Below are 21,572 nucleotides of genomic sequence, written 5' to 3' on the forward strand. Positions count from 1 at the left end.
CGTAATCGCCAAAACGACTGGATTGATTTAGATGTGACTTTGACTTTTTTGTAATTCTCCGCTGACACATCATTAGCTAGTTTATAATAAAATAAGTATAATTGATATTAAGTAACAAAGTCCACAAATTTAGCAATACTAATAAAATGTGTGTACTTTGATGCATCTTTATAAATTCTATTTTTATATGTTGCAGATATAGTAAACTTACGTAAAATTAACTTTTCGACTACTCTTCAATAATAGAATGATTTTAATTTTAAACCTAAAAAAAACCTGTAATATAAATCAATAAATTCAAGATCAAAATCCGTGGTACAAAAACTTTACGATTTTCAAAGAACAAAATGTATAATACGTAACCTTACACTTTTGATTGTATCTAAAACAATTTGCGTATAATATATGACTTAATTCTAACCGCTAAGGGTAGTCGGTTCACCATTTGACGTTCATCGCCATTCTACAAATATCCTAAATCATAGAGGACTATTCTTTTTTTGTTCATATTGTCGCTAATTTGTCTTTCCCTTCGCTCGTAATTCTTATTTGTGACGTATACAACATAAACAATGAAAAAAATTTATTGCCTTTTCTAAGAAAATTCGTCCGCGCAAGCAATAAAACGAACATCAGAATAATACTGTTTTTATATTTTTAAATTAATAAACTATTGTCCTGGTCACCTTAAGTCCACATCGAACATTAATTAGTCAAAATTGTTCGTCTATTTTAAGTACATACCTACTCATTTAACGGCAATGTCGATACTCAAACGCGTTCATTACAGATTTACAATATTAGCGTTAGTTTGTTGTTTTTTTATAAGAGAAGGGGGCAAACTAGTTATTTGAATAGCGAAGTCAACAACGACATGGACATTCCCAACACTAGAGGAACTGCAGAAGCGTTGTCGGCCTTTAAGGAAATGGTAGCGTTGAAGGACCCTAAATCGTATTTGTTAGTTTTAACTTTATACAGCAAGCACTTTCATGTATTTTGCATTTTCAATCGATTATTGTTATGTTTTTTTTCCTAGATGTAAAATTAATATATTTATTTATTTTATGATTATTTGACATTCAAAACCTTTCATCGCCGTTTAAATCTGACGTGACAACAATAACTTGAGCTAATAACTGTAAATAATAAAAAGAAACACGCGATTAAGCTATAAAAATGCTACCGTTTTTTGACACTATTCTCCCTTCCCGGAACATATAAAGGTCCCAACGATTTGTTTATATCACATTAACAAGAAGAGAGTCTTAATAAAGTAATAAAGAGCCGTGAGCTGACGGTCGGGGGTATAATTTTGCTATTAATATTCAATTTTACCCCAAAACTTTGTTGCCACTTCAAAGAAAAATCTTAGATGACGATCTAAAGAGAAGTATCTCCTTACGCGTTTTCCTAGGAAGCGTTTGAAGGGTTGGCTGGTAATTGCAGTAGTGTGTGTGAGTTACGCGAATGTGTGTCTTGTATGTACAATGATTTAACACGTGTACTGAAGATTTATTTTTTATATTTTGAATTTGCTTATTAAAGTAAATTTTCTTTAACGCTTTTTATTAATATTTAAATTATCTTTAATGTAAATGTTATTTAATTAATTATTCTATTATTAAATGGATTGGATCTTTAAATATTCAGATTATTCTTACAGACACTTCAGTAGCTTTCAAAATGAGTGTTTTATAAAACATATTCAAAGCCCGTGTTGGAGTTAATGTAATTTACTTATAGTAAATCTATAATTTTGATTGGAAAAATTATTGTCTCTCTTATTTTAAGATTGATTTCGTTTTTGCGCCGCGCAAATGATTGCACCATCACATTTTATTACATATATTCTTTCAAATTGTTGAATCTTTGACTGTCTAGCAAGATTATGTCCTTGATAATGTTTACGTTATGATGTCTAGGTAAAAAAGCGCCCCCTAACGTGCAGGTACCAACACCTGTGAGCTAGCCAGCGGCCGTGGCGTAGATTTACGATGTCATAAACCACGGCGGTCGCACCGCAATGGCCTGTTGACAAAACGGGCGCCTGCGCATCGTAGTATAGCAAGAATAGTGTGGACATGTCTTGAGTATTTTTAGTGGCATTTAACAGTGGGTTTCGACTGACTGATGTTAGGCTTTAATTATTAAATATTGTAATTCCTTGCATTATTTTTGTCATAATTGGGACTATAATATGTATTATAGAAGTGTCAAATCAGTGAAGTTACATATTTTTTTCTGTGTAGGCGATGAATTCCTTTCTTTACAAGTTTTTTTAATAATTAGCAGTAGTACTTCATTCTTGATATATATTTTTTTATAACTTGTATCATGTTTACCATTTATCAAAAATAATAGTACATTTAAATGGAGTAAAAAATATCGTAGTAAATATTAGATTTGCGAAGTAAATTCAATAAAGTCATATCCATGTTATTCTTTCTTATTTTGAGAAACAAACTTGCAGATGAACCTTCAGTAGTCTTCCTTTGTTTAAGGCTCCAACTACGCGCATCGTAAAAAAACCCCGCTTATTCATATCCTCTCATAATTTTGACGTTTTATTACTTCTGTCCATGAGAACGGTAGCTCAGCATTGTGATAATAGTCTTTGATAGATATTTATGGAAAAATCTATGATTGTTCTTTGAGAATTTTATGTTTCTGTTCTTGGAAAGTTTATAGCATAATTAGCATATCAGTAGAATTTTTTTTTATGTTTCGAAAATTCACTCAAACAAATTTATAAAATGTAATTATTATTTTGTGTAAATTACTGTTCATAGAAGCTTGAGACCAGCATCAGAGACTCGTAAACAATTTATTTTACATCTAAAATGACACAAGAATAAAGCTTTAAAAGTAAATCTCTCAACTAAGATTTTTTTTATATTGTATGCGTTTTTTTATAAGATTTTAAGCATTTTAAATCCAATGCGTGTTTTGGGGGAAAGCTGTTGCCCGAGACTCCGTTTGCACGGAATTAAAAAAAAAATGTAACCTATGTGTTCTCTCACACTGTGTTCTACGTATATGCCAAATTTCAGCGAGATTCGTTGATTCGTTTTGGAGGTACCTTCTTACACATATCCATCTAAACAATCGCATTTATCATATTAGTAAGATAACATTTTACACAATTGAAGAATAAATAGAGTGAAGAAAAAAAAATCCACCCTATACAGCTACAAATTAAAAAAGCCCGGGCGTGATAACAAATGGCCCGCGACTCGACTCGAGACCCCGCTGATGATTAATGTTTAGCGAAATTAAAATGAAAGCGATAATGCTCACTTTATCTGACTCCTTATTTACGAGCTCTGTACTTCCTGCACTCCTTCCTACATTCTTTACGTTAAGAATATAAATATAACATTTTTTTAAATATTATCTCTGAACTGACGAAGTAATTTATCAACTACACTAACTTTATTAATAAAAGTCTTCTTGTAATCTTACTTCTTATTGTTAGGAAGAAAATCCGATACTGTGCAAGATGTACCGGCGCAACACTAGCCTTATTAAAATGTCAACGTTTATGTCCCCTCATTAATCAATCTGTTACTTGACTTGGTGACGAAAGCGCGCCATTCACGCCAAAGCATTCTAACTAATAATGTCTAAACTACTAATATTATAAATGCGTATGTTTGGATGGATGGATCTTAGAAGTTATCTTCAGAACGGCTTCATATATCTAGCTCAGATATGGCATAGTTGTACAACATAATTTGTAAGAACACATAGGCTACTTTTTTTTTAAATTCCGCACAGACGGCGTCGCGGACGATAGCTATTGTGTAATTAATTACACTTGAAGTTATCGTAAACGTGAAGTATTTTTACACAGACGTAAAAAATTGGAAACGTATTTAAAATCTTTTTTTCTTTTAAGTGTTCTATTTTAAGCAGAGAGTTAATGTTAGATTTTCTTTGAAAACGTTGCGGTTCACGTTTTTATTAGCATTTCCATTACTTTGTTAACTAAAAGAATCTCGTCGGTGCACTTAAAAGAATTGTATAACTGTGCCCGAGGGCCTCCTACACCCGCTCTAGTGAAAATTTCGCGAGATTTATATTTGAATAAATGATTTCCATTCCACCTGCAGTGAAGGGTTGTTAACTTTATTTATGGTTTTTTATTGCTTTTTATAACTCGCTGTCTCAAGTTATAATGCAGAGAGATTATAAAAATATGATAAACGTGTTCGATTTGTTAATTTTCTTTTGTTTCGTTGCGTATTTATTTTTAACTAGCTGTCGCCCGCGAATCTGTCCGCACGGAATTAATAAAAACTTAACTAACACATAGGCTACTAATATGTTTTTCCAGACTATGTTCTATATGTATGCCAAATTTCATCGAAATGCATGCAGCTGTTTTGGAGATACCTTTAAACAAACATCCATCCAAACATGCGCACTTATAATATTAGTATGGTTAGCGAATGGTACGGTTATAAATGTGCGAAATTTAAATACTCGTATGTCTAATTCAAGAGTAGTAATTTAACAATCTTTGTACTTGTCATTCTAATTTTGAGTTAACACTTATTACTAAAGAATATTTTGTTTAGAGATTAAAATGCTGGTACTAAAGTAAGTTGTCGATTTTAAAAGGTTCACTTTGTCACCCTACAATCAAGGATATATTTATGCAATGATGAAATCACTTAACAAATGTACGTCCGTTACGATGACCCGCGAAAAAAATAACTTGTTAGGCGTTTAAATAAAACAATAAAATATATTTACGATTCCTTTAAAAGGTGCATATGACATCATCGCTGCTACCACAAAGAGAAACCAACAACAATGGGCGAAAGAGACATTTTAACAGGAAATAGTTTATATTCTCAAATCACTCACCATAAACTGACGTCCACTTTCCATATGTTATTTAAAATAAGACTCTATTTGTTGTTAAAAAAATTCAAATTTCTCTGACTGCCTTAAAAGTTCTTTATAATTGCAGCACAGTAAAAGTAACTTTAATTTGAATGTCGTAAGTTTGAATTTTGGTTATTTTTATAGGTGATAAGATCCTTTGGTTCGGTGTTGTCGATTGGTCATTTCGAATTTGTAATTCAGCGCGCGAATCTTTGATAGATCGACGATGGCCGCGCAGTGCCGCGTTCCGTTTGACGCTCGTTTGACCAGAAAAATCGTCGGACGTGGTCTTTTACGCTTTGAACACTTCTCACACCGATATTGTGGGAAGTCAACAGTACATAATTCTTTAAACTTACCTCCTAACTTACTTTGAGACTTTCTGGTACAGTGTATTTCAATTAATTATCTCCTTTAATGCGTTAGTTGAGCTTAAAACTTTCGGTTTAACAAAACACGAGTACCGGTGTTACATCACATGTATCATGAGTTTAGCGCCAATAGCCTAATGGTTAAGGGTACGGATTTTCGATCATAAGGTCGGGGGTTCTAATCCTGCCATTCGACTTTTGTAATAAACCACATCATAACAAAAGCTTAGAGGTTAATTGGAATGGTACAAGAAATATTAATAATATTACAAAAAACTGCCATTATAAAAAAAAAGTGTTGCAAATGCCAACTCTACGTATAGATAGTTTATTTTAAAAAGTATGTAGTTTTTTATAAATACATTATTCTCTCTCACTCTCTTTAACAGTATGTGCAATAGGATTAATAGAGAAGGAGTATTTCCTAGACATCGCATTGGGAGCGTTCGTGCGTGCCTCCCACGAAATGATATCGGTCCTTGTTTCAGACAGCGTGGTGACAAAGCTCTCTGGTGTATTACGTGTACGATATTCAACCAGCTATGTATGTATGCAAAAAAACTTAAAGAAAATCTAAAGCTGTATCGGATATAGTTAGGATAAAAACGGTGATGGTTAATTTTTTCTCAGACAACTTACTAAGGTTTAAAAACATCGATTTCAAGACCACGACGATGGTTCACTGTATCGAGGAATTCTGATGGCTCCTTGCTCATTTACTACCTTTTAATATTATTAAAAAGAAGCTATAAAATTCTTATATATTCCTTATGTTAGTAGCTTTTGAATCTACAGATATAGCTGCATCTATAGACAAAAGAAGTATGATAACATTTTTGTTAACATTATAAATTATATAAAAGTACTTTTTTGACTAATTTTATTAAAACTTTAAGCAATGCGTAGAGCTACGGCGTAGCGGCGCGTAGTTAACGACGAAATTCAAAGATATTTGTAGTCAACCAAAACCGCATTGATATTTTTTTAAAGTAGTGAATTCCATTGATACCAAAGCACACCGTAACACTCCAAAGGAGGATATCAAACGGAATCTGTTAACGCCTTACATAGTAATGTCAATGCCTAATTCGACTGCGATGGCTTAACGTTAGGGTTGCCACATTTTTCAAGATAAGTGTATAGTTGATCTGCAAAATATATATTTTTTCATTATTTTTAGAAGTTTAACAGAATTAGCTAATGTTTTTTTTTTCTAAAACTGTAAGATTAGTTTAGTTTATGTTAGCGAGTGAATTCTTAATAAAGATTGAATACGTACTTTATTAACTTCATTTTCTTCGCTCAATCTTCTATACAATATTTTTTTCACACGAATCCAGTAACCATGAATGCTATCCCGATTTCCTGATACTCTTTGCTAATGAAAGAGAACATATGATTTTTATGTAAGTAGAAAAGAGACACGTATATTTTGACGGGCGCGATTCAGATGATTGCTGTACGTGCGGTAGACCGCGCCTCTACGTGACTTTTGAACGCGACTTAGAAGACGCGGCAAGCGCGGTTAAAAGAATTTGATACTTGAATAATATTATGATACTGTTAAAAAATATTTCACTGTGAAGTCTGTCAATTCACACATGTTAGCAGTACAGTCTGGTATGTCTTAATCTGTCAATATATGAAAAGAGCCTACCTATTCTAATTTAAAGTTGACTAGATATCAAACTCCTCTAATGTTATGAATATACATGGGCGTATAACTTCAGGTGGTCTTATGTCCAATAATTTTATTAATTAAAACATTTTTGCATCTAGTATTAAAATGGTTAAATCGTCGTTAGCGGTCATTGTGCATGAAGATGAACGCATACCCGAGCTACCGTCTAAGCTCACTGGCTTCTTCATTCATTGTTTTACTGCCGGCCAACAGTCTAGACAACTATGTTTAGGTTCTGCTGAAATAACTATGATGACCGCTGTATATTTTGAAAACATCTAATATTATAAATGTGAAAGTTTCACTGTATGTATAGATGGTTGGATATTTGTTTTGAAGGTGTCTCCAGAACGGTTTATCGAATCGCGATGAAATTTGGCAGAGATTTATGACATAACCTAGAAGAACAAAAAGGCTACTACTTTATTAGAAGCATACTAAGTTATTTTTAGTACCGCGCGGACGGAGTCGCAGGCGACAGATAATTGGTTATACGTAGCAAAACAATATTTGACGGTAATGAAGACCGAAGACGAAAAAAAACTTTTGATAAACTGACTTTTGACATTAAAAAGGGACATACATTATTTTTTAAAAAGGAAATCAGCCCCAGTGTGTTGAATTAATTAACAAAATAATTTCTATTTTTAATCGTCATTTTTATTCAATTGTCGTTTCCACAAAGGCAAAATGTTACCATAATGCACAAGTCATGTTTTAAGTGAAAACATTTTCCAGACGTTTTTTTTTTACTTTCGAGTCACCCACAAGATTGCTCTTGTTACAGCCAACTGTGGGGTGGAATGTAGACTATAAATTATATAGAATTGCCATTAAAAATAATAAATTAAGTAAACTATAATTCCTTTGTACATTAATACTTTTATGTTATTGATCTTTTGCAATTTTAGATTGTACAGTACGTGATAACATAAATGTTAAGTTTTTTTTTTTAAATTATAATCTATTTTAGACATGTCTATGTCTAAAATAGATAGAATGTCTAGTATCATGATACTTGATTAAAATCACAAATAAAAAATAACGTTTTAGAAGGTAAAAAATATTTATAATCAGTAACTACATTTATAAAGTATTTTTTAACTGTCCTGTCTAAATGTTATGAGGTATATGGTGAATTAGGTGAACCGTTCAGTTGTGGGTCTGCAGAAATTTTGCCGGCTGTCAACACGTCATTGACAAACTTTTTTTGTCGTCTATTTTTTTTCATTTAAAAATCATAATCGGCGTTTTAATGCTACTTCAGAAATACACAATTGATTTATCCTAAGTTATCTAACTCATCGAATTTACAAAAAAAAAGAAAAAATAATAATGATTGTTCTACTGCATTTTAGTATTTGTCTAAGTTATTCTACGTCTTAACTAAGCTAGTCTGTATGCGTCCTTCGGGGAATCATGGCATCATAAAATACTTACAGCTTTATACTTATTATGTAAGCCGCGTCCACCAATTTTATTTTTCCTTTCCTACAAGGAAAACTAAATATTCAAAATATCTTGAATTTGTGACTGCCAGTATGTTATTTTGTCAAGCAAAGAGGCGTAGAAAAGTTTAAAGGGAGAAAAAAGTGTATGCAAATCATCTTTGTCGATGGTGTAATGCAAGAGTGTGCAAGTAATTTTTTTTTGTAATTTTATAACATATGAATAGAATGGTTTAAAGAATTCATATAAGAATAATTCTGTATTTTCAGGAGTCCATATAATTAGGTTTTTTCTCAGTTTTATAAATTAAACTAAAAAGTTAATATTTACTACATTTGTTAGATTATAACCTTAATCTAATCCGGAGATCAAAGTGAGGTAAAAAGGCCGTCGGGGGTTATGTTAGGATTTTCCTCAGTTCAACGCCCAATTACACATCAAACTTGTATGAAACATTCCATCTATGGAGTAAATATCTGAGTATATCCAAAAAAGTTTTAAAAAATAAATTTCTATTTATGTATTTTAAAATAGTTGTATAAGTTTTAAAAGAAAAAGTTCATCGTGAAAATAACATCCAAAGTTCACCTTACATTGAAAAGTTTACGTTGCGAGCTCAATAGCGCCAATTGAAAAATTACCCACGTTATTAGGTTCCGGAGCGACTCGAAAAAATTCACTTACGCCCTTATTATTGACGAGATGAAGAAAAAGAAAAATGCAACGCAACCGACGAAGCGAGAAAAATGTACACCCCAACCTTAAGCAATACTTCTACATTGACACTTTTAAGCAAATTTAAACCTTATGTCTTAAACTTTAGATTACATTTTAGAATAATTAAAATACATTTTAAATTAGAAACTGTGTGTTGAGGTGTACCTATTGTAGCAGTCAAGGGGAGGTGTTAACGTAATAATGCGTTTTTAAATTGTTAGCAGCAATTTGTAAGAATTTAAACTCAATGTAATTTGTTTAAACTGTAAAGTTGGACGACATAAATTGAATTTCGTTCGTTTTTTACAAAGACAATTTATACTACTGTCTGTCTGTAAACACGCATTTGTTCCAGGTAAACTTAGAAACGGCTGAATCGATTTTGACAGAACTTTAAAAGCAAGGTCACTGACGTATGGGAGGAGGGATTAACTTACGCAGTCGCGGACAAATGCTAGTTTCCAATACAAACAATATTAATTTAATTTTATACGAAAATAAATTTTAAAACATGCTAAAAATACCTTAAATTATCATTAACATTGTCCTGTGATTAACAGATACACATTTAATATAAACTCGTAAAGAAAATAAGAAAACCTATGGTTTTCTTTATGGTGCATAAATAAACATTAAAAATAACTATCGTATACTTGCGTAGTAAACGCGTTCGCTTGCCAATAGATATAGCTTGACTTAGTATTACAAAGCTGGGGTTCGTCAGTCCGTGCCGCGAATGCTTGATGTCCCAGGCCCGAAACTCATATCCGTCACAATCCTTGTTTCTACCCGTAGTGACTTAACACGTTAATAGCTTGTCGTTTCCTGCTAAAAATATTAAATAACCTCTTGTTTATTATTATTCACTATTTATATATCTATGTTTATTTAAATGCAGGATAGCATTGCGAGGGTTAATTATTCGTTTATGAATGGATTTATTGATTATGTTGTTAATTGCGAGATGTTTAGAGAATTTAAATGTTTATAGGCCCTTAATGTATGAATACTAAAAGTTACTATACTTCTAATTACGCATTAAATTACAGTTATGTTCAACGTTTCAATAGAATTTCTGATGCTGAAGGTATAATAATAATTTTTAACTAGTTGTCGCCCGCGATTCCATCCGTGCAGGATTATTAAAACTTAATTATGCCTACGTGTTCTTCCATGTTCTATATCTGTGCCAAATTTCATCAAGATTCTTTGAGCCGTTCCGGAGATACCTAGTAACAATCATCCATCCAAACTTTCGCATTTATAATAATAGTAACAGCAACCTACAAATAATAACAAAATTTACGGCACCTATGCTTTTCTATGAACAATTTATAATATTTATTATATAATTTATACGTTTGAAAGATTAGCTAGAACAACACAACTTAACTCTAAGGGTTGAAAGATCGTATCGCTAGCATTTAAATCTTAACCCTTCACTTAGGGTTGTTTTATTAATTTATTTACTCTCATATCTGTACAAACTCCGTCCTAATTGGCCCCATATGCAAAGTTTAGTGTCGCGATATGATTTTATCAGAGTTTAATACATTTTCTTGGTTAAAGGGTTGTTTTGAAGTTCTCGAGTTTGTAATTTCGAATGTTTAATATGGAAACTATACTATGTCTTAAGGTATTGTCTTCAACTGTTAGGAAAATGTTTTATATTATAGTACCCAAAAGAGTGCCTCATTGATTATATATGAATTTTTGTAGATTGACTTTCGACAAGATTGTCAGTAAAAATAACTTTTTTTTTAATTTAATAAAAAGATTAAAATGATTACGTGAGAGTATCTAATAGAATTCCATTGCTGTGACAATTACCGTAGTTACTGTATAGTCAAAGACAATTAACAAAATTACTTATTTGTTACAAGTGTATCGGTAGTGGAAACCCACACTTATTTTCTTATGATATCTATATGTTTAACATCAAAACAAAAGCTAACAGTAACGCGAGGAATAACAAAAAATTGTTAGCAAATTCTTGTTATTCTGGCAACACCGTAAACGTATGGGGCAATTAAAATTAGAATATCTTAATTCATATCAAAGTATCAGGGTTGCCATCTTAATGTGTGTATCTACTTCCCTAATTCCGGGGTAATGCTGAGATAGAGTGCGCGCCGTTTGGACATGTTTATTTGTTTGTAAGTGAATGTAATGCGGCTAATTTATGTAGATGTGTGCGCTTTATGGTAGGGGTTTTGTTATTGTATGATTTGCCAGCGGTTTCAATTTGTAGGTTTATTATTGTATTTTTTAACTACGGAATACTCTATCAGATACTGTTAAAGGCTGTAATCCTTGCAGATGAGTTTATTCGCTCGATATTTTTATCTTGCTAATTTTATAAATGCTAATGTTTGGCTAGATTTATGGTTTTATGTTTTTTATGAGGTATCTCCAGAATAGCTGCATAGATCTCGCTGAATTTTGGCATAGATGTAGAACATAGTCAGGAAAAATACATAGGTTCTATACTTATTACTGAAGATAAGAAGTTTGCAATAAGGGGTAACCGTAAAAGTTCACGATATATATATTTTTTTTCATTCAAGATACTCAAAGTTCCTAGACATGGAAGCAGATATTATTATGCTTTCAGTATCCAGAACACATGTCCGAATGTTTATAAGCGACACCCTACCAATAAACTTAAGGGCAGGTTGTTGACCGTCCCCAGTCGAATGTGGGCCACAAGATGCGATCGATGCTGCTTAAAATTCAGTATCGAACGCTAACGTGGTGCGGGGGACGTATTAAACAGCCGTCGATAGTGTTAGGAATTTGTAACTATTATTTAATATTGGATACCACTTATATGTTATACTAGAGGCGTACGAGTTACTGGCAGACTATGAGATCGTGGTGTACCATGCTTACGAATTACCAGACATATATAACAAATGTTTCTCAAGCTTAATATAAATGTATTCTATAAAGCTTCATATTTTAATGGATGAGATTTTAACTCTGCCGTTTTATAGCAAGATATATTGGGCGCTTATTAATACTGTAGATAAATAGAGCTCTGTAAAATTAATCTTAGTAATATAATAAATGCGAATATTTAGACGGATGGATGTTTGTTAGAAGGTTTCTTAAAAACAGCAGCATTGATCTCGCTGAAATTCAGCATAGGTATGGAACATAACCTGGAGAAACACATATGCTATTAATTAATTTTTTTTAATTCCTTGCGGTCGAAGCCGCGTGCAACAGCTAGTTTATTTTTTTACGAAAGCCGGGGAAATTGTTTTTGTATTCTTATGATGACAATAAATACATAACTGTTTATAGCGTGTGCATTACAGGATTCTATGAGTCAGTTTATTCTCACAATCATGAGTCATAAAATGCTACTTTTATTTGATTTAAAATTTCTTAGTTCACTAGAATTATAGACATTTTAGCGCCACCGTCTGCTTTCAAACGAAACACTAAAACGTTCTGAAAAAATCGATTCAACACATAACTGTGCGTCGCACTAGATTTAATCGAGTGCGTTGAACTGATGTTGGCACTCGAGTTCGATTATCATCGAGACACCAATGTCAAGATCGTGGGCAGGTTCAAGCACCTGACGCGCTGTAGCAACGACGTGAAAAAAAAGAAAATCACGAATTATCCAATAAGAAGGCAGTTTTCTGGCTGACTTCAGCGATTATGTGCGCTTAGTGATAGGAGAAGCGGTGTATTATTTAATTTTTAAAACTTTAATAAAACTAAATTTAAAACGTATTATTTTTTTATGTAATATTGATTTAATTACAGCTAACAACAGACAAAACACTACTAAGAAATATTATGTCTTAAATTTTATTAAACAATTTTTTAAATACTTTAAGAATGACATTTAAATAATGAAACTAACTAAAATAAGATGAATTATATTATTGAAATATGAAATTGGAAAAAAAAATTCTAAGGTGAACTTTGGATTTCTCGTTTAATACACCAAAATAATACAAGTTTTCTTATATCGCTTTCGCCCCCGCTACATCTTGGTCACAATGTCCATGGCCTGCGTAACTCCGCGTCCGCGCTTCTGAGCGCTCTTCGCGTGACCGTGTCCATTGGAGCGATCTCTTTATTGATTATAACCAGAGACGAACACTCTTTACCCAATAAATGGTCATCGAAACAAAAAAACTGTGAATTTCCAACTATTCCAAAACCTTTTATTTACGGAAAGTGATCGTTGATCGGATTTTATTTTGTTATTGTTTGTGATAATTTAATAGGTCTTTAAAAAAGAGTTTGTGTTACTTTTTTTAACCTATGGGACGTGTAAAAAGTTTACTACACGTTTTCGGAATATTTTGAGTGAGAGAAAAACTTATAACATATATTAAGAGAGATGGAATTAGACAAGACTTGGGTTATTAAATTTTAGTTATGTATTTAGATTCTCTGGAATCAAGGCACACAATTCTTAATAGTATAACGTTCCATTTATAGGTTACAAAACGGAATATCAAACTAAATATTAAACTGTATTATGAAATTGACCTATACTGCGCCCACAACAGCTACATATCACTATCTGAACACCTAACAATAGAAAATGATTAGACTAACTGTATGGTACCTAAACAGGCATTAGCTTGGTATCCAGTCGTCGGGCGCGGACCGGAAGGGGCATGCGTTTGCGGCTTCCGGTCGCCATTGCGAAGCCATTGCTGACGATTTGTGTGCTAATATCAAACGTTCAATTGACTTCGTAATCTGATGGATTTGTGAATGATGTTTGTGTGGAATTGATTTTGATATTTTGATTTGTATAAAATTATTTTCAAATATCGATTTCGAAAAAAATATGACAAATAATAATAATAATAAGACATAGATTTTAATTATGTGATTTGGCAGTTAGATTATTAATTTTGCGTTAATTTAATGATAAATCTAATAACCTATTGCGGATAAATACCTAATCGTGTTTTTTACGTAATCGGTTTTGTACGCAAATTACTGTGGGATACGACCACTGTTTGAGTGAAGAGTTAGTCAGTTATGAATTTAATTGTATCTGAAGTACATACTGAATAATTTTTTAACGGATATATATGATTAGGTTAGTTTGTAATACGAAAAACTTTATTGAAAATATTTTTCTTTGACCGATATTTGGCGGTGAAATAAATTCATTATCGCTGCATGATAATTGAAAAGCTCCGCGCGAATCGGGATCGAAGCTCCCGCGTCGACTCCTCGGCTGGCGCGCGTCCAATCTCCAACTCTCTTATTATATTCTATGAGCACAAGCTATAAACGTATTCCTGAACATATCACGTAGGCTGCTACTACCAATTTCAACCAATCAGAGCGCGACGATTCAACTTAATAGTCAACGCCACGCCCAATCACGTAACCGCCTATTACAGACCGTGTAACGACGCAGCCTTTTAACTTTCGTGATCGATCTCTTCGTCCCGGTCTGTCGTAAAGCGTCGTCCTGCTCTACAAAGCCGATGTCTAGCCCGTCGGGGAGCTAGCCCGAGCGTGATAGAGTCGCATTTGGCGCGTGCTCGCTCTCAGTTGCACGTCCGAAGTTGAAAGAGGGGGACGCATGCAACTGTTTTCGATAATCGGCCGCGCGTTCCGTACGTGAAAATTGGACAGTGCGCGTCGAGTCACGTCCGCGTAAAAACGGATATATGCCCAGAATATTTATTAAGTGGGTGGCTGTGCGTGACTTTACCCCGGCGACCATCTCGCCCCGTAAATGATCGGTAGCGAAAATAGGACAATCGTTTGTTTGTTAACTGAAATCTGAAAGCTCCGAGACTCGTCAGCTAAAACGCAGCGCTACTGTACTGGCTTGTAACTTCATCCAAAGACAGAAAAAGTTATAGAAAAGAAATAGCAGTGGTCGTGTGTTTGTGCATAAAATAATGGAACTATTTTGAGAACTTAACCTTTAAGTCTGGACAAAAATGTGTGTAACGCGGGAACTTTTCAGTGGAACGGTTCTGGACTAAAATTTCTTAGTTAAAGTGAGAATGTTACCGTACCAAGCGGTAGCCATGGACTATGCGGTGGCTTCCGCCAGTTTCCACCACCACCAGCGGCCGGGGGGGCTGCCCGGAGTGATGGGACTGTCGGGCCCGGGGCCCGGACTCAACCCGGGCCTCAACCCGGCCTTCACCCATTCCTGGTTCGTACAGACAAGCCCGGATATCTGTCGGCAGCAACAAGCATCCAACCAATCGCATCTCGAACCTGGGCACGTTTCATTTTTTCTTTATATTTTTTAATTTTTTAAGTTACACTACTTATAACAGAATAAATCACTTGTTAACTTGTTCAATAAATACAAAAACAAATTTACTTTAAAAACTTTATATCGATTAAAAATACTTTTTAATTCATTTGTTTGGAATCTAAGAGCAAGTCAACAAGTCGAATTATGTAATTGATTACCTGATCGTAGCGTTTGTTGTTATTTTGCTTTTTATTTACCTCTTTTGCTTTTTTCAACGTGCTTTTAGAAGTTACCTAATGTAACTCAATGTTGTCTGAATGTTATATTATAAAATATTGTTTGTATTGAAAAATATACGTCATAGATTTTGTAGTTAAATAAAGTTGTATTTAGTTAATTATTGATTACCGAATCGACGTGCGTTTAATATTTTATTGATTGCTTTAGTGTGTTTTTTTAAATGTTGCATACTAGTTGGATTTATATGCATCTGAATTTAGTTATTCAAAATATTTAACAATTAATATTTTGTTCTAAGATATTTTAGTATTTCAGGTAATAGACATCGCTACGGGGTTTAATTGGATGACCTCTTTACGTCTATTCTAGCGTTAAGATGAACCTATATTTAAATCGATTAATTCGAATTGGAAAAAATTCTAAGTGGATTCTAATAGTGGCACAGATTTATGATATAGCAAATGTTTCGTTTAAGAGTCGTCAAAAGAACATCTTATTTATATTATAAATGCGAACGTTTTAATGGATGGATGTTTGTTAGAAAGTATCTCCAAAACAGCTAAACGTATCTCGATGATATTTGGTACATTTATAAAACATAGCCTGGAGGAAAATATATGCTACTGTTAGGTTGAAAAATCCTACACTGTGCCGGTGTGCTAGCCTTATTAAAATATCAACGTTTATGTCCCCTCACTAATCAATCTGACACTTGACTTGGTAATAAAAGCGCGTTATTCGCGCCAAAGGATTCTACCTAATATTGTCTGTAAAAACTTATTTAGTTTTTTTTCATTGCGTGCTGAATGAGTCGCAGTCGACAGTTAGTATAATATAGCATTAAAAATCGTAAAGTATTAACAAAACAGTGAAACTCATGCGCAAAGAACAGTGAATTCAAAGTAGAAAAGTTGAAGATTGTTATCAACACGACATTGTTTAACTGGTTCTTGGACAATCACGAATGTAATGACTAGTCCAAACAACATATATAAATATAACCTACTTATATATTAACATACAAGAAAATTACGTAAAATAAAATATGTCATATAGGTTGTGTTGCCAATAACTTGTGACGTCCAACAGCATATTGTTCAGGCTTTTTGGGAGTTAAAGGTATCAATTTTCTGTACCGAAGTATCGTAAGATTAAAGGTACAAAATATCTTTAATCAGTGAAAATAATATTTTACTTTCGATTAATTGTCAATGTCTCATCTCGCTGACTTAACAACAGCTAAATCGTGGGTTTCTGAGATCAAATCCTGGTTAAAAACATATTGTTATCTCCGTTTTGTCTAAGATAATAACTGGGATGGTGATATGTTTAGTACAAAGATTATGCTCTCAGAAACCGACACATCAATTTCACACTAACTTTTAATACATTACAATGTTATTGTCATCCCTTTCGTTTTCTTTGAGAAAATAGAGATGATGTTCTTCTACATGTGTTCAGTTGAAATTAATTTTATATCGCTGAATACTAATCGAAAGTTATTAAAAAGTATATGCATAAATTATTATTTTTTCTTATATAATATTGTAGTGAGTACATTATAAAGTCCCGCAATAGAAAATGGACTTGCTATATCTAGCTCATGCGGGACTTAAAACTTTAGCGATTATATTTGTAACAAGCGTGGCCGGCGCGGGCGCGGGCACAAGCGACTAACGAATTAAGATGTTATCTGCTTGCTCTGGTACCAAATGACACGCGTCTTTGCCACAGACCTTTAATTTATATTTCATTTTTACACTGAATAGAAATATCAAAAATTTCTCTCTTAGAATATTTAAGCTTCTATAAATTCGTATAAGAAAATTTTAAACATGTTTCATGAGAACTAAATTAATATCTTTTATATAAAATTCTCGTGTCACAATTTTCGTTCCCATACTCCTCCGAAACTGCTTGATCGATTCTCATGAAATTTTGTGAGCATCAATATGCTCAATGAGTAGGTCTGAGAATCGGCCAACATCTATTTTCTATCCCGCGCGGACGGAGTCGCGGGCGACAGCTACTTATAAATAAAATAATTAAATTGATATTTATCTTTCAAAATAATCTATTAAAGGACATATGTTACTACAATTACTACTTTTGACAATATACGAAGCAAGTTTAAAATTATAAAAGATTGATTATCAGACGTAGAGGTTGTTAAAAGCGTCAATAAAACAACGAAAACTTGTACTGAAACATTTTTATTGACATTTTGACGACAGTGTAATAAGCCATTGTAATAAAATAAACATAAATGATATTTTTATTTGCGAGATCTGAATCTCTTTAACTCTATAATTTCAAGAACATAACATGACCCGAGCGACGGCGTTCACCTTCGTAATTTGTCGTTTTCCCAGAAATGTTTTGTTGTATTTTTTTATTCATAATGAGGTATATTTGTGCTGAAATTGAAATATATACTAGTTAATATAGTTTTCTCTAACGATAATTGGCTTGGGAGCGAACTCAATTACTATATAAGTGAAAAGATAAAGTTTCGACAAGGATTTTTAATTTGTGACATTAGATGCTATCAAATCTTATTAAATTTAATTCCTCCTTACTAAATTTAGTACCCCTCATTTACAAACTAAATTATAATTGTGTTAAATTGAGTTATTTTTAAGTTAAACTGAATTTGATATTTTTAATCTTCTGTTCGTTTGTTAATGTGTTTGGTCGCTGTGTTTTTAAAGATACTAAAAAGGATGGTAATACAATTTTATACTAGTAATTCTATAGACAAAAACCTATTCAAGTAATACTCGGAAAGTTTTTACCGTTTTAACATAAAATATTACATATCTCGCTATTCGTTCCACTAAGCGGCTCAGAGCCTACCCTTAGTTAGGGGTGACTAGGCCATAATCAACCAGGCTGTACCAGTCCGGGTTGACTTTACACATAACTTGAAATCTCTTATACGTAAAGGTTGCATCACGAAATATTACGTTTCAGTATAATTTTACTATAGGTTTAATGTCTGATAGTTCATTCATGCAAATCAAACCTATTTCGTGACTACAACCATTGACTGGAATATTTTTTAATTTATAAAAAAGTAATAACAACAAATAATGTATAAAAATGCGCAAAAACATATTTTTTTGTAACTATTAATAAATCACGTACATTTACCTGACCTTTCAACGGAATTACAATGGCCATGGTAACGAATAAACTAGTCTAGTTCCACGTTTTTTTGTGATATTTTCTATACATAATTGAAGTTTTTTGAAGCAAAATTACATGTCAATCATTTCAATTTTTTTTATTCGCAGCTTACGCTTACGACATTCAACGAACCTATGTTTCTTTTTCAATGAATCAATTTTCCGATTAACGTATTTTAATCATTATATTTTTTATATCTTGAAATAAACTTAATATGTCGTTTTGAATGTACAAAATGGTACATCATTTAAAACTTCCTAATGTTAATCGTGTTCCACTATAATGTAATATAACATTTTATTCTACCATTGCTTAACCGCGCATCCTACGTAAACGAGTACCAGTTTCATTGACGGACTTGGTTTGCGTCAGAAAACACGGCACTATTATATCTCTTAACTTACTTAACCAGTTCAAGTCAAATTTCACACAGTTTAAACTAGATTAGAGTTTCGTGAATGGCTTCAACACAAAACAATTGAAAGTTTTAATCCTAACATTTTATTATTATAAAAAGGAAATGTTTTGTTCGCTTTCTTGCCTTAACACGTCAATCTATGATCATAAAACTTTGTAAACAAATTATCATCATCAACAGAAAAGGATCTATGGCATTTCTCGCAACTCGCTAAATCATAAGTGGCGTGTATATATTATATGAAATTTATGTCTACATTTTTCTTTAAAAATAGTGACGAAGGTAACTATGTTGTGTCTTTAAAAAATATAAGTTTAAAAAAAGAAAGAAATTGATTTTTTTTCATCCTTTACATCGCTTAAGAGTTTGGCTTTTTATCCCTAGTTCAGACTAAACAAAAACTATCCTTTTGACTCAATCATGAGACAAGAACCCTTTCACACCTCATTAAAATTTCCCCATCGAAAGCTTTCAGAATGAGATAGAAAAAAAAGTCTCACATCCGTTGTGTAAAATATTTTGATTGAAAAATAAGAGCCGTGACGAATTCTAACACGAGTATACGTATGTACGGACAAAGAAGGGAATTTAAGTTGATGTTATTGTTCACTAAGATTAGATACAACTTGATAGATTGACCCAATGTTAAGTTAAACAACTGGTTAAATACATCTTGCATAGTTTACATTGGTCATTATGTCGTAGCAGTACTGCTTGTTATCTTGTAACCAAACCATTGATATTAATCGTCATTGAAAAAGCGTCAATAGCCTAATGGTTGGTACGGTTTTCCGATCACGAGGTCGGGGGTTCGAATGCCGCCATTCAACTATTGTCGTAAACCACATCCTAACACAAGCCTAGAGCTTAGTTAGAATGGTAAAAGAAATATTATAAAATTAACAAAAATATCTGCTTATGAAAAAAAATCCAAAAATTTAGTAAACATTTACTTAGTAAGAACAGTCCCATGGCTAGAAATCAGGCAGCAAGAAGTCAATAATGTAGGCATTTAATTTTTCACTGGAACAACTAAATCGCGAATGAATGGAAACTGATAACAGTTCATCACAATTCTCAAGGTTTTATAAACTGACATTTTTATTTACATTTCGTCAAATATCCTATACGTATAGGTCTAGACAAGTTAGGCTTTCGAAATGCTAATAGAAGTAGAAAACGCATTGAAGTGTTTGATTAATTGTAATTAAAATGCTAGACAATTATACTGTTAAATAGGCGGGTTCTTGCGAAAATCTATTAAAATGCATCAAGTGTTCTGTAGGTATTAGTCAGTGCGTAGTCTAAACAAGATGGAAATAATTGTAAACGTATATATCCCCGTTTAAGTCTTTTCTATTGGGTTTTTGTAATTACTAATTAAAGGAAAAAATTACAGTTGTAGTTCAAAATTAGAGTTAAGGTAAGGGGAGTTCCACACCACACAAACGCGACTAAAAATATATAGCAAAAATTCAGAGTACAGGTTTATCTATCTGGCACTATCAGCTGTTCGATAAATAACCGACGCGATGGAAACAATGTTAACCCATCAAGCAGTTACAAAGAAGTCGATATTTAGTTGTACAAAAGCAGAATTCAATCGGTACACCTGAGCCCACAAAAAACGTCCAAACCGCAATCGAATCGTTCCAAAAAAAGCCTCGAATTCGGCGAGCCTTTTTATGTGACGACATCGCAATTAGATGTTTTAAGAATAACACATTACGATAAAACTATCGCTTAAACTGTTGCTAAGTGCTTTAATTAAAATGGATATCTCATTAAAAATAATCAAGTGAACTTAAGGTACGAAACAATAATTATTTAATTTCAAAATGTACTTGAAGTCCATTTCGGAAGAATAAATATTAATAAATAAAGCGCTGTTTGCATATTAGAGTTATTCTTTATACGTCACAGAATCTAAATCACAAAGCGACCTAGAATGTACTTGATAAAGACTATTACGTGGCATTATGTATTCTGCCTCATATATGAAAAATAATTAGATGTTATTAATCATAGCAATGAGATTAATCGTGGGTTTCTGAGATTAAGATGTAGATAGTATCTGTATAAAACATATCGTCATCTCTGTCATTACCATTGATAAAATGGGAGAGAACAATATGTTTGCTATGGTTAATTTGGTTTTAGAAACCCACGGTTAGTCATCAGTAATGTAAGTTCTAATGGATCATATAATAATTAGAGCTTTTACAATATATCCATCTCACAGTAAGTTGAGAAGAGTATTTAATTCCTTTTTCAATAAAATTCTTAATTACGAAATTAAAAAATAAAAGCCATTTAAAGCAGATAAAAAGTTCTGCTGCAAAAACTCTTGTAACTTAATCTTTTTTTAATAGTAATTGAACAAACGTAAATGAA

At 32.6% G+C, this 21,572-nt stretch overlaps 1 protein-coding gene across 3 annotated transcripts in view; it reads left to right on the top strand.

Moving 5' to 3' along the window:
• Window positions 1–21,572, top strand: part of trh (PAS domain-containing protein trachealess) — a 138,273-nt gene that overhangs the window by 72,142 nt on the left and 44,559 nt on the right. Inside the window, exon 1 of one of the 3 annotated variants that reach the window (XM_013310812.1) lies at window positions 14,677–15,352. The exons of the other annotated variants lie outside the window; for them this stretch is intronic. Within the exon in view, the coding sequence (XP_013166266.1) occupies window positions 15,129–15,352 (224 nt within the window). The 5' untranslated portion in view covers window positions 14,677–15,128. Of the gene's footprint in view, window positions 1–14,676; window positions 15,353–21,572 lie in introns of those variants that run through there. 3 annotated transcript variants of the gene reach the window in all.

The sequence above is a fragment of the Papilio xuthus genome, unplaced genomic scaffold, assembly GCF_000836235.2.
Source record: "Papilio xuthus unplaced genomic scaffold, Pxut_1.1 DF827714.1, whole genome shotgun sequence".
NCBI classification, from domain to species: Eukaryota; Metazoa; Arthropoda; class Insecta; order Lepidoptera; family Papilionidae; genus Papilio; species Papilio xuthus.